Raw genomic sequence first — 21,933 nt, 5'->3', positions numbered from 1 at the left:
GTGTTTCTGGCGATAACTGCTTTTCACGTGCTAGTCTTACATTGCCATCACTTGCTACGTTTTAGATACAATTAGCGCCACCTGCATACTCATTGACACTGCCGACTGTAAGTGTTAAGCATAGCCTCAGTTTGTGTCCCATGTAGTGTGACTGAATTAGTGTTACGGAGAGTGCCCTGTAGAATGACCTTTATTAGGAATAATATCCCGTGCGCAGTACAGTGACCCAGTGGTAGTGCCACAATATCCCGTGTGCAGTACAGTGACCCAGTGGCAGTGCCATGGCACATTTATGGCTACTAAAAATTCTGCTGTAGCCAGGCCATCACCTCCTATTCCTTATTGTCCACCCACGCCTTTAGGCCATAGGGTCTAGGTTTGAAAAGGCCAGTCTGTTTGCCAGTGCAGCATCTAGGGCTAAAAGGATTAGCACAGCCCTAACTATGCCAGGCTGTAAGCTGGCCCCAAGGGCCTTCTACGCTCGCCACTTTGGCTTCTGGTAGATATCATCCTAGGCAACCGTACATGAATACACGCATCCCCAGAATAATGTGATGCTGCAACTAGGCTCTTGGGCACCTTCTAGGTGTGACAGCAGGGTGTGTCGGATTATCAGGACCCCAAGTAATCTTTCTACAGGCTCTAGGCCCTGCCTCTTTGCCATTTGTGGTTCCCCTACCATTTTACTGATATATGGCTTTGGTACACCCCTAGAGCTCAACTATCTGGTGCTAAATTACTGTGTGCTATATAGGTTTACAGACTGTAATTATTCGCCTCTAAACTCATCATAGGCTCAACGTATATTGTGCCAATTTACTTGTGTGTTAAATAAATTTACTGACTGTAATGTCTTGCCTTTAGCCTCGTAGAGGAACTAAGGGGATGTGTTTAGAACAAATACATATATTTGTTATACACCTGTTCTCTTTCCATGTACTCAGTCATGAAATTATAGACTGGTAAAACAAGCTGCTCTACATTCCTTCAAGACTTAGCCTGAAGGCTGCACGCGATACAGCTACCGCTAGGATAGCTTTCTAATAAGGTTGACTTTAACCTATCATGAAGGGTCGTTTGGACTGGTGCAATGTCCCCCCTTGAATAGTGAACAGCGCCTCAGATGTTGATTACCTCACAATGAAATAACTCCCTTGCTTGGCTTTCTGCTTTGGCTTACCAAGGAATGTTGGACCTGGGGAACTGGCTTTCACAGTCTCGTCCAGCCCCACCCTTAGATGTGCGTTAATCCCCAGGAGGACCCCAAGAGAAGGGGGTATCCCTTATTCGTGAATGGTTCCACTATTGTTCTAACTATCACCTCAGCAGACACCAATCATTGTAATTCTCGAGTGTCAAAATTTGACTTATGTCAATGGCTGTTCCTTGCGTAAGATAAATAAGCAGCAACCATGGCTTGGATAAAATATTGCAAGTGCCTGGAGGACATCAATAAAGAAGCCCAGGAATGAACACAAAAAAGGCATATGTAGCCCGGGCATCACGGCGATTAAGGAATGTGTTTAGCGCCCGCACCCGGGTGATCTAAGGAAACTTGTAATCACAGTGCCAAAGTTACAAACATGGTACACAATGAAACAGCACCATGCCGTAATACAACACGTTTAACCACTGCAGAAAAGTGGTAACGCGGAGCAACTAAAACACCGGCCTCGCTCACTGTTTTGCACTGAAACTCCTGGCCGGTGCGTGCGGCGGCTTGGCCCACAAAGGTAAAACTACCACCATTACCGTGCACTATTCCCAACTCTGGACTGTCACAGTCCGTGTGTGCCCCTACGCATGTGCATCTATGCTCTGTTTACCCCAAACGTGTCACCGTATTTTGAGCGTGTGTGCCATATTTACCCATGTGATAGCGCAGATCCCTATATTTCTGTCTGTACGTCCCTGTAAACAGCCCTGAATTCCATGGCACTCCTTCTGCACACTCATCCCCCGTAGGTGTACGCTACATACGCAGACAAGTCATTAATCCAGCGCAATGTGTCTGGATACCTACAGATGTACGACTAATTCTATCCTATTGTATTCTATGCGCTTTTATAAAGCGCTGATTTTTCCCGAAGGTGTCAGAGCACTGTAACATAGGACCCGTTACATGAGTAAACTGTTGTGGGAATAGAGCAAACAAAGTGTAGCATGAACCGACTGGCCAAGCAAAGTCAACCAGTCTGACCAATGTTGATGATACGCAGATATCACCGATTAATGGGATATAAAACTACTGCATACATACAATATTTTGTCCCTACTCATACGTTCAGATTTGCAAAAAATGTTGCAGTGCTATGTGAAAATCAGCTCTGAATTGTAGAAGGAACCAGCTACTGAACCTCAGTGCTTGGTCCATGCCATGGTCTGTGCCTGAACCCGGTGAGTGTGCATGCGTACAATTGAGAGCATTGACATAGAAAATAACACTGGAACAAAATACACATTGCAGCAAAGGTTATACCACGAAATATTATTGAGACGTGATGCTTAAATACATTAAATCACAGCTACAAAGGTTACAGACTCAGACAGTCAGAAGGTGTTGAACAACCTGCGTTGCATTGGAATATATGTAGCCTTTGACAAAAGACTTGCAAGGCCTACAGCATGTTCTTAATTGCTAAGTAGCTACTCCTCAGCAATAACTTCTACTTGAAAGCCTAGCTATTTGAACCCGTTATTGAACGCACCCCTTTGGCTCTAGTGGGTGCATGGACTAGGCTCACACTTCAGTTAGAGTCTACTGGATTAGCACCTGCATAAACTGGCAGCTCACCACATGCTAGACAACAATCTGAACTCAACAACTTCACACCTAATCAAACAAGGATCGATCACGTCTTTGAAACATGAATCCGAGTAAGATGGCAGAAACTAACAACATATGCCTTAGTGAAAGTTCAGTTCAGCACCACAAGGAATGTAAGTAGAGACTGAAGAACTACTGAAAGTGATGGCTTCCATACGCAAGCTTCAATCCTATTGTTTGCTGATCCCAAAAAAGGACGAGCAAGATTATAGAAATGGCCTATACACATAATTAAACAACAGGAATGAGACAGTATTTAATCATGAGTGTGAGTGTGAGATAAAAAGCTGGTAATGCATCGCACAAATTGCTCTAGAAGTTCTTCAGGCTGCTCCACTATTTTATGTCAGTAATCAAAGACAAAAACAAAAGCAAGCAATGAGAATTAACCACACATTTCAGAGAGAACACATTTACAGATGTTGTACATTTTTGGTTCTATATGGCGAGGACACATAATAACAAATACTGTTGCTGTCCTCGAGGTTTTGCAATCCTTGCATATTTCCACTTCAAATTTCAGGATAAGAGGTTAAACTTTTGATAAGCTGTTCTAAAGTGTTCATGCTCTCAATCATTAGCCCTCACTTGCCACCTCAACACCCCCCAACCCAAGATCTCTTCGGATTGTAGTCCAATGGAAGAGAACAGCTTTCTAATGATAGATACCCACATTCAAGAAAACCTGGCTCTGGTAGTGGTTCACCATTATTTGAGCTCCACGTTGCCACTCAGGAAGGAGTTTCATGGAAGCATTTAAATAGCGAGTGAGGGTTGCTTTATTCTATTTTATATTTATTAAATTGGGCCCCACACAATCAACATAGCCAGAAGGCGGCCAGAAATGAGTTCCTGACCTAGGTATTGCAAATGCTAGAAACCACTTTTGAAATGACACGTATTCCCTATTGTCAGAGTAAAGAAGGAGCCATCATATATGACTATGCTTAGTTTACTTTGTAACTGAATTGGGAAGGTGGAAAAACACAGACTAGATAATGAGAATGCCCTGGACGCCCTATGGGTGTTTGTGCTTCTTTTTACTAAATAACTTGACAGCTGTGCCAGGAGAGAGCTGCTGGCGACCAGTTATATTTTATTCGCTTTGCATCAGATAAAGTAACTCAGTTACATTAATGAAACTAAACGTGTTCGGCCTGAATGTAAATTGTATCCCCGTTTCCATTATAGTTGGCTGGCGGTGGGAAGAGAGCAACGAACCACGCTCATCTGAAAGGGGGGGGGGGGGGGGCTCTTGGCCCCCCCCGCCCGCATGGCGGCGCGGCGACCGCCCCCTCCTCCGTGCCTCTCGTGGAGAGCCAAACCGCCTGAATTCAGCCCCACCATTACCTTCCTACTGGTCACTTATTAATCGCTGCAGAGCTGTGCTAAACAGCATGAAAGTGCAACAACGAGCTATCTTGTCAACCGTAAGCTTGTACTGCATCAGCTATCAGATGGCTTTACATAGCACCAGTTACGTCACATGAGGACACATTCATTGCGTTAGGCACAGTGAGATTAAGTGGATTTAGCATAATCACACCTTATTTAAAAACTGACCTGCTTCATAAAATAATCAAGCTTTCCCACACCATATTAACAGAGTGTGGCCCCCGCCTAAGACACAGAATCAGTTTACTTTAACAAAAGCCCCCGAATGGTCTCCCATTCGTCTGCTGCCGAAGCAGACCCTGCTTCGCTCCGTGAAACGTACCTTGCGCCCGACAGGCCTTGCCAACCCTGGTCGAACAATGAACGCTCGCTCCCTGTGCTCCTAGCTCCATCGCCAACAGAACACCGCTCGGCTGGGATCGGACCCTCAAATGCAGTCGCCGATCGTGCGCTCCTGCTCCCTTCGTTCGTTGTTGGTTCTGACCGCCCCTGCTTCGCTCCGAGGAAGTTTGACCTGAACAAAAGGCAAGAGAAGAAAAAACAAAGAAGCCCCGAGCGCGGGGCACACCGTTTCGGCGAGGGAGCGTCCAGGGACAAGGGGGTCTCCTGGGCGCTCCCTATCTCTTTATTCCCGAGGGGCCAGGTGGCCCCTCCTATAGCCCGCCCCCCCTGACCCGGACCCACTTCCCAGGATCCGGGTCAGGGAGGCCGCCAGCCAATCGGCGGTGGGCCGCGCCCCCAAGGGCACGCCCCCACCGCCGAATGGCGACAAAGGAGACAGTGGGGGCGACGGTCGCCGCGCCGCCATGCGTGCGGGGGGGCCAAGGGCCCCCCCTTTTCATTCTTCTCTCTGAGGTCAATAACATGAGTATCTTTCAGTTGGGAAATAAATACTATCTCTTATCAGCACCCGGAGAACAAAGACAGAGCTCAGTAGGTAAGTGTAGTACTCACTTTGTGTCGTTAGTCTGTAGGTTGCATTTAATATTATAGCATTACTTGTAGGAACAAGTCCTCCTAATAGGGCTTCAAAGGATTAGACACAGACAACAGGAATGCATTCCTCGTACGCATTTTCAACCTTTTCTCCCTTTTAATAACAAAAAACGCATGTTTTTAGGACAAGCTGATGAGGATTTTTGTTAACAAGTGACAAGAAAGATGTCGGCTTTTGTGACCGAGTGCTGTGAAATTGTTAGGGCTGAGTTAAAGGGGTTGGCACTGAGGGGTGTTTTTTGCAGGCAAGCATTACGGGTGCCTTATTGATTAAATAACAGGGCACTGCAATTACTGCTCGATGCTATTTGGGAGGAGGGAGGGGTGTTGTTCATTATTTAGTACGCACATTTAAAAAACGAGAGAAGCTTATTGTCAAAGGAAAAAAAGTTTTACTTACAGGGGGCAGATTTATGATGCCCTTGCGCCTCCTTGTGCCGCAATTGCGTCACGTAATGTGCCGCAATTGCGTCACGTAATGTGACGCAACGGCGGCGCAAACAGTGCGCCCTATTTACAACGTGACGCATCTAGGAGGTGCGTCACGTTGGAAACCCCTGGGCCATAAGGAGGCGTTCCTGCGCAGGGGGGGGCGTTCCTGAGCAGGAACGCCTCCTAAAAGTGGCTGAGTGAAATCTATGAGATTTCACTCAGCCACTTTCTACGTCAATTCCTTACGCCTGCTTGAAGCAGGCGAAGGGTGACGCACAATGCATTGAATAGGTGGCTCCTGTGCATTGCAGGAGTCATGTCGCACTTGCGACATGACTCCTGCAATGCGCCGCCCGTACGCCGAGAGATGCGTCACGCATCCTCACTGCCTTGCACCATGGTGCGCCGCATCACAAATGCGGCGCACCATGGGTGGCGGAGCAGTGGCGGACTGTGGCGCATGTTAACTGGCGCATCCCTGGGGATGCGCCAGTTAACATAAATCTGTCCCAGGATGCCTGCTCACAGCGTGCCGCTTCTTATGCCCTGCAAGACTAAACACCAGCATTGGTTTACTGAAAGACAACATATGGTCGCTCTTTTAGATGAGCAACACGGGCGCACGTGAACAATGGCGGCCGCAGCCCCTCCCGCTGCACTTAAATTGAAGTTCAAAAATGCACTGTGGCCCTTGTTAATCTAAAAGGACGATTTTGTGGAAGTCTCACTGCAGCAGTGAAAAAAGACACTGGAGTCTTCATGTGATGCACAATTAAACAAACACGAACAAAAAGCATACCGGAGCCTTATTAAATAAGTAACTAAAAGTCAACGGCATCGCTGCTGGATGATGTTTGCGAGGTGGGAGTTTTTTGTTTTTTTTGCAGGCAAGCATTACGGATGCCTTATTATCAAGCAATTACATAATTAAATAACAGGGCAAGGCAAACACTGCTCGATGCTATTTGGGAGGTGGGAGGGGTGTTCTTCATTATTTAGTATGCACATTTAAAAAACAAGCACTTGCACTGCATCATACAGGCGTTTGGGGCAGGCGGACACAGATGCTGAGACTTGGAGAGTTATACGAGGAACGGGGACTTTTGATATTAGGACAAACGTGCAGTGGGACAGGGAGACAGGCGTACTTTGGCAGGGAGACAGGCGTACTTTGGCAGGGGGACATGACCACTGGGACAGGGAGACAGGCGTACTTTGGCAGGGAGAACACTTGAATCTAAGACCAGATCATTGCCACTGGCGCTCAGAGACATGAACGTTGGGTCAAGGAGACAGACACACGACCATTGGGACAGGGAGACACGCTCACGCACACTGGGACAGGGAGACACGATTACAACCACTGGGACAGGGAGACACATGTACTTTGGCAGGGAGAAAACTGGGAATGGAAGACAAGATCAATGCCACTGGAGCTCAGAGACATGAACAGTAGTAATGTAGACCCTGAAGAGCCCACCGACACCCGAGACTTAAGCTTGTATAGTGTAAACTGAAAAGCACAGAAGTATGATACACGCACCCTTCTACTCCTCTGTAGTGCACCAACATGGCGATCCTCAAGCTGCTGCGGGTGGTGGTGAACGCGGATCATGTGACACACCAGCTGGGTCCATCCAGGGAGGGAAGGGAAACCGGGAACCAGGCACGGATGGATGTCCAGGAAAACTACAGCTCCACACCGACACAGAAGAGGGAATAGCTGGCACAAAGGAGGCGCCCTGCCGCTGACAAAGGACGGATATAAGCGTCTCAGTTGCTCACAGCACTTTGGGATGGATAGCACACTGTTGTCAATAGCTGGGACAGAAAAACGAGGAGTTCCATGGCATGTATCCTTGATAAGAGTGTGGGGATCAGCCGATGGGGTGTCTGTCACTTTCCCCTCCAAAGTTAGTGTATTCGCCCCCTCCTCCACTAAAACTACAATAATAAAGCAAAGTGAGCCAACCGCCATAGAACAGCAGGATGGGCATGTCCCCGCCCCAGACCTCTCTTGCTCTGCCAGGGTACCTCTCCACAGCTATCGTGACTTGCTCATCCTGAATATGCAATGCAGCCAACAAACGGGCCGCCGCTGGAAGCTTCAAATTAAATGACAATGTGCTTTTTGCAATGCCAAGCATGCGCACTAAAAAACAACAGAATAGTAGTGAAGACAAAGTAAAGAATGCGGTTACTTAGCATGATGGGCATGCGCACACACGCGGCGGGGAGCGCTTATAGATGGGAAGCTGGAAACGACGGAACACCGGCCAGGAACAAAGCACCTCATCGCCTGCACGCCAGAAGTAAGTGCTTGGAGTAAAGGGGCCAGTAGCCTTGGAAGGATACAAATGACGATATAATCATCAGACGAGGGACTAACAAGCCTTAAACCAATCGGAAGCCAGCATTTACTGACCAAAGCCACTGACAAATATGGGCGGAAAGTGGGCGAAGCTTCCCCCACTATAGAGTATACAGCATCTCTCGTCGAGACAACGCATGTGCTCCGTAAGCGAGACCTAAAAAGGAATGTTAGCAAATATCCACACGGGCATCACTATCACACCGTTTACTCAGACAACAAGCTTGGATGTACTATGTGCTAAATATCTTTGAAATCCAGGCCCAGGTCAAAGGACTGTTTTTCTTTCTATTATGTGCAGACCAGACAGATTAATATGATTAATGTAATAAAATCTACTAAATGTCACAGATTAAGAACATTTTTCAAATTCTACAATAAGGGTGACGATAGTTTGCTAGGTAATCTGTGGGCCAAATTAATTTACTATGCTCCGATCCAAAGTTCCTTTATTATTTTTCTGAGCTATCCATTTCCAAAATGTTTTATTATAATGAGTTTTATCATTGTAAATTCTTACTTTTTCGTCACATTGCGGCTATCTCTTTATGTTCTATATTAGAAGAAGAGTGAACTAGTTGTTAGATCAAATTATACTTGCCAATAAAACACCTGATTAAGTTGTTAAGTGTGTTTCGTGCAGTAGAATTATGTCTGATTTCATTTGTTTAAGATGCACTATCACAGCATGCTCTGAAAACCAATATTTTTAAATGTGTCTTACTAATCATGTGATCATATTTGCGTTTCTTCTTACTCTGTTGTTTCACATGGCCTCTTCTTGATTAATATCTTATCACTTTTTCTTCTGTAGGACTTGACCCTTTGTGCAGGGTCATCCACAAACATTTTGCCTTTATCCTCCCCTTTTTTCTGAGTTATTTTTTTTTGGTCTTAGGACTGTGCACTTTACTCCTCCTAGTCATGCCAATTTGCTTGTGCTTTCTCCATAAAACATGATAGAATTGGCTTATACCCAATTAAAATTAATTTACTTACAAATCCCTAGTAAAATGGCACTATATGTACCCAGGGCCTGTAAAGTATATTCTAATAGTGAGCCTACATCACTGATTCTTCCACCCACTAAAGTAGCCCTTTAAACATGTGTCAGGTCAGCCAATGCAGCCTCTGAGTGTGCAGTTTTAAACTGTCATTTTGAACTGGCAAAGTTAATATTTTGTCAGGCCCAAACCTTCCTTTAAAATACATATAAATCACCCCTGGGGTAGACCCGGGCAGCCCAGAGGGCAGGGTGCAATGTATATAAAAGGTAAGAAGTGCTTTAAGATTTACATGTCCTGTTAGTGAAAACCCCTATTTAAAACATTCCCTATAACACAACAGTAGTACAGACAGTCAATTAGAATATATGGTATAGACGTAAAACAAATAATACGATTCTTCAGTCTTTAAATCTTTTCTTGATCTCTTGTTCCTTCTTTAATGTAAGTTACTGTGACTGATCGAAAGCCCAATTGCCAACACGTGTTTCGTCGCCTCTGTATAGTGTACATGAGACTTTTTCAAGGCTACATGAAAGATAGACCACAATTACTATTATTTCATAATTATCCATTAATTGACTCTGAGACATTGCACCCTTGTCCCTTCATTGTGACATGTAGTAAATTATTTGGGTGAACGTCATCCATATTGTAAGATTATTTTTACTTATTAGACTAGCTTATGCTACGCAATTGAAACATTGTCTAGTTGTAGTTGTACTCAGCTCCAATTCCCAAAGAACCTCATGTGTTATGTGTGAGGATTGGTCTATTATGTGACTATCCACCACTCATCCTGTAAACATTGGGTTCTTTTCTATTCACCAATAACCTGATTATTTACACGTAAGTGCCCTGCCACCCACACGTGTAAGAAGAAGTGGATTATTGATACACAAACCTCAATAGGCTTCTCTCAGAACTTACTATGAAATCAGAAAAACAACAAAACAGGCATAACAATTAGTATTAGTCCCTGACACTCAATGTATTAAACTCAATGTAGCCAAGGGCACAATATGTCCCCATCAAAAGTACGTACTTAGCGTGCAGTGATATTTCCGACCCACACGATCCTCCGGCGTGGGTAAAGTCTCCATTTGGGTATTCAATATCGTGGCTCTTTATCCAAAATCGTGGAGCTAACTACAGAAAATAAACGAGAAATGGCTACTGTGGGCATAATACATATGTACAGCAAAATCACGTGTGACCAAAATCCCATCTCAGAGTCACCCTATATCCAAAACAGTGTCTAAATCAACCTTCACTTCCAGGAATACAATACACTGCGTCACCCATAGGTATTGCATGACAAGTAAAACACTTGATTAGAGTGAGACTGAACATGCATAAGCATGCACAGGCATAAGGTCAGACCGTGAGGTCTATATCCGTATTTGCTCACCGTTATATTTGTCACTGTGTCTATCCAATCACTAAATACTAATCTTGATCTCTATTAGTTCTCCTAGAATATACCTTTCACAAAGTTAAGCATAACTCAATACTAGCTTACCGCCATTATTTACTATCAGGGAGGCTGACAAAGGGGGAAACATTATGGATATGACCAGTAATAACTATGATGCGGAGATTCTCTCTCAATCAAATGACGCAACCTTCTATGAGTTACTTCCAGGGAACCCTATCTGGAAACTCACAGATCACATCAATAAACACCTCAGACAATGGCATGGCATGGGCTTGCTGGATGATGAAGAGATGAGTTATCTTAAGGTAGATCGACCTAGGTACACATGTATCTACACTCTTCCAAAGGTACATAAAAATCTCCCATTTCCACCGGGGAGACCGATCATCTCAGGTAACGAAGGACCAAAAGAAAGATTGTCAGGATATGTTGACATCTATCTGAAGTCCTTGGTGAATAACTTACCATCCTTTATTCGAGACACAAAACACATTCTAGGAACACTATCGGATTTAACTTGGGAGGATATCATGATACTAGTGACTCTAGATGTCACTCCTCTCTACATGAGCATTAAGAGAGACTGTGGGCTCAAGGCCATTAGAAAGATGCTTAGTGTCAGGTCAGCAAGTACATGGGACCACAATGAAATGATTATCAGTAAGATTGAACTCATTCCTGATAACAATATTTTCATCGTCAAGGACAAATGGTACAGACAAAAACAAGGTGTTGCCATGGGCTCCAGGTTCTCGCCTTCGTATGCCAACCTTTTCATGGGTTGGCTTGAGGAGGTGTGGATCTGGGGGGTTGTTGGATGCAAATTGAATGACTCGATCTTATACTGGGGCGATACATTGATGATTGCTTGATGGTATGGACAGAAGACAACATGAAACTAGAGGAGTTTGTGAGACACCTCAATGACAATGATGTTAATATCAGATTTACTTATGAAACAGTAAAGATAAGATCTCATTCCTGGACACAGAACTATATAATAGAGATGGCAGGATACATAGCCGATTATATCGGAAGGCGACTTTGTGTAATACTGTGCTGCATGCTTCCAGTGCTCACCCCTCACATCAAGTAAAAGCAATCTCTTATGGAGAGCTTATCAGAGCTAGGAGAAATTGCACTTTGACCCAGAGTTTGAAGAGTGTGCCAACAATATGTTGGCACGTTTCAGAAAGAGAGGATATGATAGACATGCTCTGAACTCAGCAAGTTCACGGATTAGTAAAATTAAGAGACAAGAGACTTTGAAAGAATGCACTGCACAACAAAAAAAGAAAAAGGAGGACAAGATAAGGATGGTAACCAATCACAACACACTATCAAAAGTACTTGTCAAGAGCCTGAACAGACACTGGCACATATTAAGGGGGAACACACGCCTTAATAACTTCATCAAATCAAGACCAGACATTACATACAGAAGAGTTATTTGCCTTAGGAACTTACTGAGCCTGAGTTACCGCATTCCTAAGAGAAAGAATGATTGGCTAACACTAGAGACTTCAGGTTTTTATGGATGTGGTCACTGTGTGGCATGCAAATGGGCAAGTAAAGGCAAGAAAGAATTAATGGGTCCTGGAGATAAAAGGTATGAGATCTTTACCAACATTAACTGTAGCACTAACTATGTGGTTTATGTAGTAGAGTGCAGATGTAACAGAAAATATATCAGCAGCACTATTCATACGCTCAGAGAAATAATAGGAGAGCACATAAGAGCAGTAAAACAGGGCGATATTAGATACCTGACTGCCGCACACATCTGCCAATGTGAATCACAGGGTAGAAACAAGGACTTTAGATTCTATGGAATCGAACAAACACAGAGACAAGCAAGGGGCGGCAATCGTGAGCTGCAGTTGCGGAGGATTGAGGCAACTTGGATTTTGAAATTGCGGACGACTGAGTTGGGTTTGAACATTGACCAAGAGCTACACTACTTTTTAGGGACGAAATGAATGGATGCTGTTTAGTGTTACAATCTCTGCAACCATTCGTAGTGTAATATGCCAAAATATATGAACAATGAAAAACTATATGCGGGGCTTGGTTAATATAAAAATAGAGGATAGTATACTGTGTGTTGCACTCACCTGGTGTGCAATAAATGATGAGCAAAACTTTGGAGAATGCGGATGATGGAGGGGCTACCTCAACATTAATACTGTTCACAGCATAAATAAGAGGAACTGGTATAAACTATGCATAATGCACAGTAATGTATAATGATATGTTTGATTAATAGCAAGTAATTTAGTATATTATTGAAACATGCATTGTTAAAAGTTGATGACATTTGATGACCGACTTGAAACCTTAAATGGTATAAACTATGTATAATGTGCAGTAATGTATAAGGATATGGTTTGTTTAGTAGCTAATTATTTAGTATATTATTGAAAATATGCTTTGTTAAAAGTTGATGAGATTTGATAACTGACTTTAAGCCTCAAGCGGTGGTAATGAATGCACACTAGATTGACAGTATGGGAACGATTAAGGTGAGTTTCCACAACACATAGAATTGTTCACCCTCTCCTGTAATGTGGATAGAAAGCTATATATAATTATTGGAGGTATTAACTATATAAATTGAGCACTTAAGGAATGGAATGGAGCCGAGATTGTGAGGAAAATGGGATCATAGATTTAATAGGATACTAGATGGTGGCAATACATTGATTTTGCAAAGTCCACGGGTACGAGAGCTCACAGAGAGGCGCAACTTATGCGTTTAGGCGATACGCATAGTAGACGTTGTATGCAGGGCCATGTTTTGAAGATGTATATATTAGGAAAATGATTGCTTTGCCGATAGTTTTATGGAAGTCTGGATATGTCTAAAAAATATATTGGGGTAGAAGCGTGGCGTTCTGACAAAGAGGAACATTACTTACGAGACTCTGGTCTTAGAATTACAAGGAATGTTCTGGATAAGATGTGCGGAGATACGTTTATTTCCCCCAAGTAACTGGAAGCCATACGGACAAATAGTTTTTTTCAAGATGGCGCTGATATAAACTCAATGTAGAAGGGAGCTGTGACTAAGGGTTGGTCACGTGTTTGAGTTCACAGTTCAAAAGAGCGTCTTTGCTCGAGGATTCAACCTCGTACTCGCAGACGCCAGTGGGAGGAAAGTATAGACGAGTGAACGATCTAACAAGACGGTAAGAAACTGAAGGGCTGATGGGGATTAAGTTGGCTTACGCCTGAGGTGCTTGTGTCGAATGGGTTGCAGTGATATTTGATTGAGGGCAAGTGGGTGGAAGAGGATAAGCAACCCTTTTTTTACAGGAGATGTCTACATAGAGTGACGAACAAGAGATGCTAGGTTGAGAGTAATAAAGGTCCTTGCTAAGACTTCTTGTTAAGAGTGAGACGATGAAAAATAATGGCAGTAAGCGAGTACTGAGTTACGCTTAACTTTGTGAAAGGTATATTCTAAGGAAACTAATAGAGTTCAAGATTGGTATTTAGTGATTGGATAGATACTGCGACAAATATAACAATGAGAAAATAGGGATCTAGAGTTTGCGGTCAGATCTTTTGCCTGTGTTACACTATTCAGTCTCGCTCTAATCAAGTATTTTACTTGTCATGAAATACCTATGAGTGACGCAGTGTATTGTATACCTGGAAGCAAAGGTTGAATTAGACACTGTTTTGGATATAGGGTGATGCTGAGATGGGATTTTGGTCACACGTGATTTGGCTGTACATATGTAGTATGCCCACAGTAGCCATATCTCGTTTATTTTCTGTAGTTGGCTACACTATTTTGGATAAAGAGCCACGATATTGAATACCCCAATAGAGACTTTACCCTCACTGGAGGATCGTGTGGGCTGGAAATATCACAGCACGCTAAGTACGTACTTTTGATGGGGAAAGATTGTGCCCCTGGCTACATTGAGTGTAATACATTGAGTGTCAGGGACTAATACTATTTGAGATGCCTGTTTTGTTGTTTTTTCGATTTTATAGTAAGTACTGAGAAAAGCTGTTAGATTTGGGGGTCTCTAGTTGGCACAGGTAGGTACTTGTGACAAATAGGGACCCTTGCCTCTATTCAGGGTAGGGGGTACACTCCTAAAATAACCCCTGCTCACCCCCTTTGTAGCTTGGCACGAGCAAACAGGCTTATCTCAGAGGCAGTGTGTTTAGCATTTGTGAACACATACAGTAATCAAGTGACAACACTACTGTAGTATGTTTATCTAGGGACCTGTATCGATACTCCTATTTCTGACCCTTGTCCGGTTATAATTCACTAATATCCATACAACGGCACAGAATCCCGTTTTCAGATTAAGTCATAGCGCATGCTGTCACATTAAGCAAGCCCTATTCCTCCAGCCCCCTAGAAAGCATACCGAGTTCTCAAAACAAACCAAACCTAGAGCAGACCTGGGAAATCCCCCGTAGCTATTGTTTTGATTTCATTCGAGAACTCCTGTAAAGAATGCAAGAACGACCAGTTCTTGTGACATCCTTACTGACGTATTATGTCCATCCTTACGTCAAACACGGCACCTTTCAGGTATATATATACCAACGCTGCCCTAAGCAACGACACGGTGGTGATGAGCTTGGAGCAGCGCTACTTGCCGGAGAGCCCAGCTGATGCAGGAAGCCCACGGACGCTGCCCCTCCCTATTTGACGCACTGAGAGAGACGCTGCCTTTTCTCCTGCCGAGAAATCCAGCTTCCAGCGTTTCCAGCCCACCTTCGCGGGTGACTGGGATATCGAGTCCTGAGAGAGATATACCAGCCCTCCTGCCTTCTAAATCCCAGGTACTGAACTGACTAACCCCTTACAGAGAATTCTTGAGTCAGATTCTTGGCAAACAAACTTAACTTAAACTGCTACTTACTTACTCCCTCCCACGTATTAGGCTTAGGTCAGGTACACCGGGGTAGGCGTAGTTAGAAGCACCAGTTGAGTACGATTAGTCAATGTATATATGTATGTATATCTTTTATCCATTTTAAAGTATCATATGGCTAAGAAACCATATCAATGCTTTTACAGTATTATTTTATAATCCTGCTTTTACTGTATGCACTTTACTTAACCTTAAGTATTGCAACTGTAGCGATTCATTTCTCTTGTATGAGAAAAGAGACTGATCAATAAATAACACCTTTTATTGAACACGCCCATCTCTTCTTTCTCTACAAACTGGTGGAACTAAGTATGCACGTACTGACTGAGTAAAATAGCTGTCTTTTGTTTTCACACGACTCTGGAGATATACTCTTGATCAGGGAGAGCAAAGTTGTCATGTTCTATGGTTGTCAGAAACTAAATCCCTTCTTGTCTATCCAGGGAGGTTAAACTCCTCCTCGCCTATTCGAGAAAGTTTCTAGTGAACTCTGAGCTAGCTGGCACACAAAACTTAAGTCTAATATCGTCAGTAGAAGACCTAGTTAACCTCTGTCCTGCGTCTATACTACTGAAGATATTATTCCAATGCGCAGAGCCTATTGGGATAATAGGAACTACACTACAGATGTAAACCACACAGGTTTCATATAAAAAATAAGTATTATTTATATAGACTTATCACAAGACCACAAACGACAAAAATCCACAATACTGTACTCAAAATGGTAGTTTTAGCTTGGTTCTGTTCAGGTCTTAAAAATGTGACACTTTGAGTCAATGTACCTTACGATGCGTTACGCTTTCACAACAAAAGTGTTGCAGCGATGGAAATGCGGCAAAGTTCCGGTGCAAAGAAATAAAGAGGAGAAGATCTTCCAGATGTGACACGCTTTTCCGATGATGTGAGAAGTCTCGATTCGATGTGTCAGCTGCAGCCGCACCCTTGTTCTGCGATGCAATGACAACAGCTTCAGCTGCGACACTCTTCTCCGACTTTGCGAGATGCTTCCACACAATGCAACAACTACAGCGGCGACATCCAAGATGCGAAGACTGCAGCTCCAACGGTGGGGCGCTTTTTCGTGGATGTGAGGCGCTTTTCTTGATGCGAGGCGCTTTTCTTGATGCGGTGCAATACGACAGCTACAGCGGCGACATCCAAGATGCGACACTACATGGCGCCCAACGGTTTGGTAAGGCGATAAAACTAACGCAAGGCATTAGAGTAACTCAGTCGTGCTTTTCCACACAGAACCTTTCTCCCATAAAACTCCAAAGACGTCTGGAGTGGGTCAAAGGTTAAATCCGCCAAACTTAGTAGGAGGAGACTCCTATGTATAGTTTTTGGTTTATTCAACGTTGAAGGATACACTGTTCCAAAACATTGTGCATCTAATCTTTGTTTCCGTGAAAACCTGATCTGCAACAAAAAACCTTCCTGTCAGTAAAATGTCAGACGGTGAAGGAGAGAGGGAGACAGCTAGATTAGCAGCTCAACTCCTAGCGGATGACACAAGTCTCCTACAGCAAGACCCGGATGCAATACTCATCCCGGTCAGCATAAGAAAAACTATAACTTTAAAACCTATAGAAATGGACTGACATCAAGAGGTGGTACAGTCATATTTGTAATTGAGGCACATGAATATCGGCAGACAGAGGTATTCTATTCATGGATAAACTTTCCAGCAGCAAACGCTGTAACAAAGGAGTTCCACTATTACAAAATAGAGGAACCACCGGATGAGTACACCCCTTTCGAGGAGGTGGAAATCCCACTCAAATACCAAGAGCACCTGCTCTGGTTTAAAGTCGCCCTAAAACATAATGATCACATCACCAGGCTCGGTCCACTAGGTAGACCAGGAGCAACGTGGCCGGTTCTAGCCAGCTACACACCACATCCAGACATTGAAAAAATGTCAGTACCAGAACTATTAGCACAGTTAAAACAACTGATTAAAATACACAGACAATTAATCCAATATGTAATGCGGACTTCAACAGTCCAAACAGCTATTAAAATTCCACAACTGACCCCTCATCAGGGGAACACAAATAAAATCACACCACAGAACATACAGTCCTGTCTAGGTAAAGTACCCATTTAAAGGGAACAAATTCCATTCTGGTTAGCACAAAAAATCATTCAAATAGAGGCAGTATTCCCGGATACTACCCCTACTGAGAAACACAGAATTCTGACTATCTGTCTTCCAATGGGGATCGCACCACATGTGGAGGACTGTGACACTTGGGGTACAGTCTTTGCTTCCATTTACACAAAAACACATGGTGTTCCGTCCATGGCGGTAATACCAGAGGTGCTAAAACAGATTCAAAATGAATACGGACCAGAACCTGCTTTAACTCTGGGTATAAAATTACTGAAAGACTTCAAGCAGGTCTCGGCAATATTACTAGCCAACATAAAGGGGGAAGCAGCAACAGTGGCGATCCGCCAAAGACTGAAAGAAACAGATATAGCAGAACAACCATTTGAACTTGCCAGAATCATAGAAAAATCCTATGAAGAACTAGGAAGAGATAGTTTGGGTGGAAAACCAGTGAAACCCCAACTAACTGAAAATCCTGAAACACTCCAAAAAAGAGCTGGGATGGAAATGAACAATCCACTCCCAAAGAGAAGAAATTCCAGTCCAGAGGAAGGTCTCCTCGGCGGAGAGAAAGATCTCCAGACCAAGGACACAAGTCTCCCCAGAGGGAGCCCTCTGAGAAAAAATACAACCTTAGAAATAGGGATAATTTGAAGAAACCTGATAGATATCAAGATATTGATACACGTCCATCTCGATCTTTTCAGACTTCCTCACAGAAATCGGAAAGAAGAGGACGATCAGAACACAGGGAAGAGCACGTCAAGTCCAAAGACAAGGAACCTGCTCATCAAAATAAAAATTTCCAATTTCCAAAGAAGAAGGTAGCCAGTATTAAAGTAATCAAACATGCCGAGGATCCTGAGGACACAGCTGAAAAATGGAGAGTGGGCTCAGACAATGCTAGACAGCGCAGCAGAAGTGAGCATAGCTCACAAGATCCTGATGAATCATCTGGAGACAGTGGACACGAATGAGTACATTCAGGTGGAAACTGCAGATACCAGAGTTAGCAAACCTCATAAAATATATGAAATAACCTTACGTATAGAGGGAGATAAGACTAGGAAAATAAGGGGTCTATTTTGGGATAACCTCTCCAAAGGCTATGACATCCTTTTAGCTGAAATACACTGGCCACCAGAGTTTGTCAGGGAGTGCCCTCATGGCGAAGAAATGATTATGCCTGCCTTCTCAAATCACATTCCAATACATAAAAAATATACACTTGCAAGAAAGTGGGCAGTAGCCCAAGCTCCTGCATTATATAAAAACCACGTAGGATGGGATGAGGACTCAATCCCTCACAAAATCCAGTTAAAATCTCAACCAACTGCACAAAGACAGTACCCAATTAAGCAAGAAGCTAAAAAACAGGTCAGGGAGATCTTAGATCAACTTGAATACCAGGGGGTGATTGAAACATGCACCTCACAAATGAACAATCCTTTGTTTCCTGTCTCCAAGCCAGATGATTCATATCGTCTAGTTTTGGACTACAGACACCTCAACTCATGTTGCAAAACTTTTGCAGTACAAAACTCACACAGTACAGCACTAATGAATAGCATAGTGCGCAAAAAATACAAAACAACATTAGACATCTCTAATGGATTCTTTTGTCGAAATATAGCACCTGAAAGCAGATATTTGACCGCTTTCTCAATAAATGGCTCGCAGAAAATTTCTGTTGTTTGCCACAGGGGTTCAAGAACAGCCCAGGATTATTCTCAGCGAGAGTAACAGAGTTACTACAAATGTATGATGATGAGGCATTATCCTATGTCGACGACATCTATCTAACAGATGATGACTTGGATACTCACTTGAAAAGAGTGAACACCATAATACTTGGGTTCGCAGCAGAGGGTTACAAATTCAACTTCATAAAGTCAAGAATTGCCCATCTGACTGTCCTATTTTTAGGATATGAATTATCAAGTGAAGGCAAAAGCCTGGCTGACAATTTCCTGGAGAAATGTGCTGTAATCCAAGCACCAAGAACGCTGAAAAACGTACAATCAATTCTAGGTTTCCTGAATTTCGGAAGAACTTACATAATTACGCGGAGAGGGTTAAACCTCTCTATGACTTAATAAGACCAGATTTTAAAAGAATCAATTGGACTCAAAAACACACAGAAATTTTGAGATCTTTACAAACAGACATGTTAGTTAAAACAAAACTACAAACACGCGATAACACACGCAACCTTGTGATTCGGGTCATCCCAGGAAGATGCGAATTCACATACCTAACCTCTAATGAGGGAGAAACGGTACCAATAGCTTACAAATCACATTTGTACACAGAAGCTGAAAAAACATTCAGCATTAAGGAAAACATTGTTCATGCGGTTCAAACAGCTGTAGCAAGAGAAAGATACCAAGCTGACGGCAGACAGATTACAGTCAGAACAGCAGAATCGGCCTTTGAGGCATTAACAAGCCCATGTAATTTACCTACTATGGCACTAAATCCACAATGGATACAATGGGAAGATTCTCTTGCTACAGACAGAGTGAAATACTATTTTGACCCGGAAATTAAAAAATTAAAAAATCTAGAATATGAAAGAGAATACCCTCTGCCTGGCGACATTCTGCCCATACAACTTTACGCCTGCGTAATATACACAAACAGTTATGCAGAACCCTCAGTTTTGGGAAAACAAGCCTACAACGCTACATGCGAGGTTGTCAAATGCCGGTGGCGCGGACGTAAATTGATGCCACTAGTAACGATGTCACAATCTGTAAAAGACAATTCAGGTCATCAAACTGAACTAATAGCTTTAAAAATGGCGCTCGATATTGTCGATCGCGAATTCCCGACACTGATGGTGTGCGATTCACATTCCTGCGTCAAATCATACAATGAAGACTTGCAGAAATGGGTTCGAAACGGTTACAAAGATGACACAGATGCCACAATAAAGCAAAAATCGCTTTGGGAACAAGTAGTTCTTTTACAGAAAGAACTACCAAAGACTCACGTGATACATTCATTGAGTCATCAGCGTGATGGCGTTCACGCTGCAGGGAATTTATTGGCTGAGACAGCCACAGCGGAAGCAACTAAATCGGCTCCCGTAGCTACAAAAAAGCGTTCAGGAAAATACATTGACGGGGAAACAATGCTGGCGGTGAAAACTTCATCAAAAGGCGACTGCTCAGCGCTACCCATCACCTATCCACTCAATTATACATACATAATCGATGCAAACTCCGTTCCTTTTGCTCAAATCCCTGGAGTGGGGGATAGAGTAATTCCAAACAAGAACAGGAGAGGCTTGTTAATAGCAGACGCACATATGGGTGAGGGTCTTAGACACCTCAAACTAAGAGATTCTCTGGAAGAATTGCAATCCACATACTGGTGGCCAGGAATGAGCCTGCAACATCACATATTTGCAAAAAACTGTCCGAACTGCAACAGAGATCGCAGTGGCGACCGAGACGGTGTTTTACCATGGCGGTTCGCTCAAGACGGGATTAAACAATAAATATATAAAACACAGTATGATTAATGCGTCAAATTAACATATAGAGACTATCATCACTTAAAATGTAGACCCCAGCTCTCGGCTGACGTCTGAACTGTTATATAAAGATTTGCGAGTCTATAATGGCATATACGCATGGGGCATGCTACATTCTGACCATTGCCCTGCTTTTAGCTCTCGAGCTTATGGGGAGTGTATGGCCAGCATGGGCATTGCATTGCGGGACTCTTATCACTTCCTTCCTGAGGGAAACGGGATGGTGTAAAGAAAAAACCAAGGCATAGAGCAATCTATAACGGCAAAGGTATTAGGTTCGGGAGCTGGGTGGGTCAAATATTTAATAAGTGTCCAACGTAGTCTTAACAATCTGCCAAGAAATTCTCTGAAAGGTCTCAGTCCGTACGAACTATTGTTTGGGACTAGAATGTTAATCCAGGACCTCGACAGTCAAATTTCAGTGGTTAAAGAAAAATGCTTTGATATCAAAGATCGTTTGGCTATTTTACAGGACTTAAACGAAAAGAGAAAATACCTGAGCAACATAAAGTTGAAGCAAAAGCCAACAGCCACTGATGAGAAACCACCTGTCCCAGCAAGGCCTGTCTGGATTCCAAAAACCGGGGATCTGGTCAGAGAGAAGATTGCGGTAAAGAAGGAATTTGGGCCTTCTTACAGAAAAGCAGTACCTGTCTTGTCTGTCAACGGGACAAGATCAGTAGTATTACCGCCCCTTGCTGGTAAAGAGGAGAACCAAGTTGTATCCATCGACCTGGTAAAACCACAATCATGTGGCCGATAACAAGTAGTAGGCCAAGTGGACTCCCAAGAAGTAGTAGAACACCAAAGTTTGCTACAAATACAGAGGTTCAAACTGAGAGACTAATCTCAATTGATAAACCTACAGTGAATCAACAAGGACTATGCAACAAAGCCATGGAA

At 43.3% G+C, this 21,933-nt stretch overlaps 1 protein-coding gene across 1 annotated transcript in view; it reads left to right on the top strand.

Annotated features, from left to right (window-relative positions):
* The first annotated feature begins 5,008 nt into the window (after nucleotides 1-5,008).
* LOC144762687 (uncharacterized) overlaps nucleotides 5,009-21,933 on the top strand; it is a 324,450-nt gene continuing 307,525 nt past the window's right edge. The window contains exon 1 of the mRNA XM_078647930.1: nucleotides 5,009-5,159. Within this exon, the coding sequence (XP_078504056.1) occupies nucleotides 5,087-5,159 (73 nt within the window). The 5' untranslated portion in view covers nucleotides 5,009-5,086. The remainder of the gene's footprint in view (nucleotides 5,160-21,933) is intronic.

This window comes from Lissotriton helveticus, chromosome 6 (genome assembly GCF_964261635.1).
Source record: "Lissotriton helveticus chromosome 6, aLisHel1.1, whole genome shotgun sequence".
NCBI lineage: Eukaryota > Metazoa > Chordata > Amphibia > Caudata > Salamandridae > Lissotriton > Lissotriton helveticus.
This window is presented reverse-complemented; position numbering and strand designations above follow the sequence as displayed.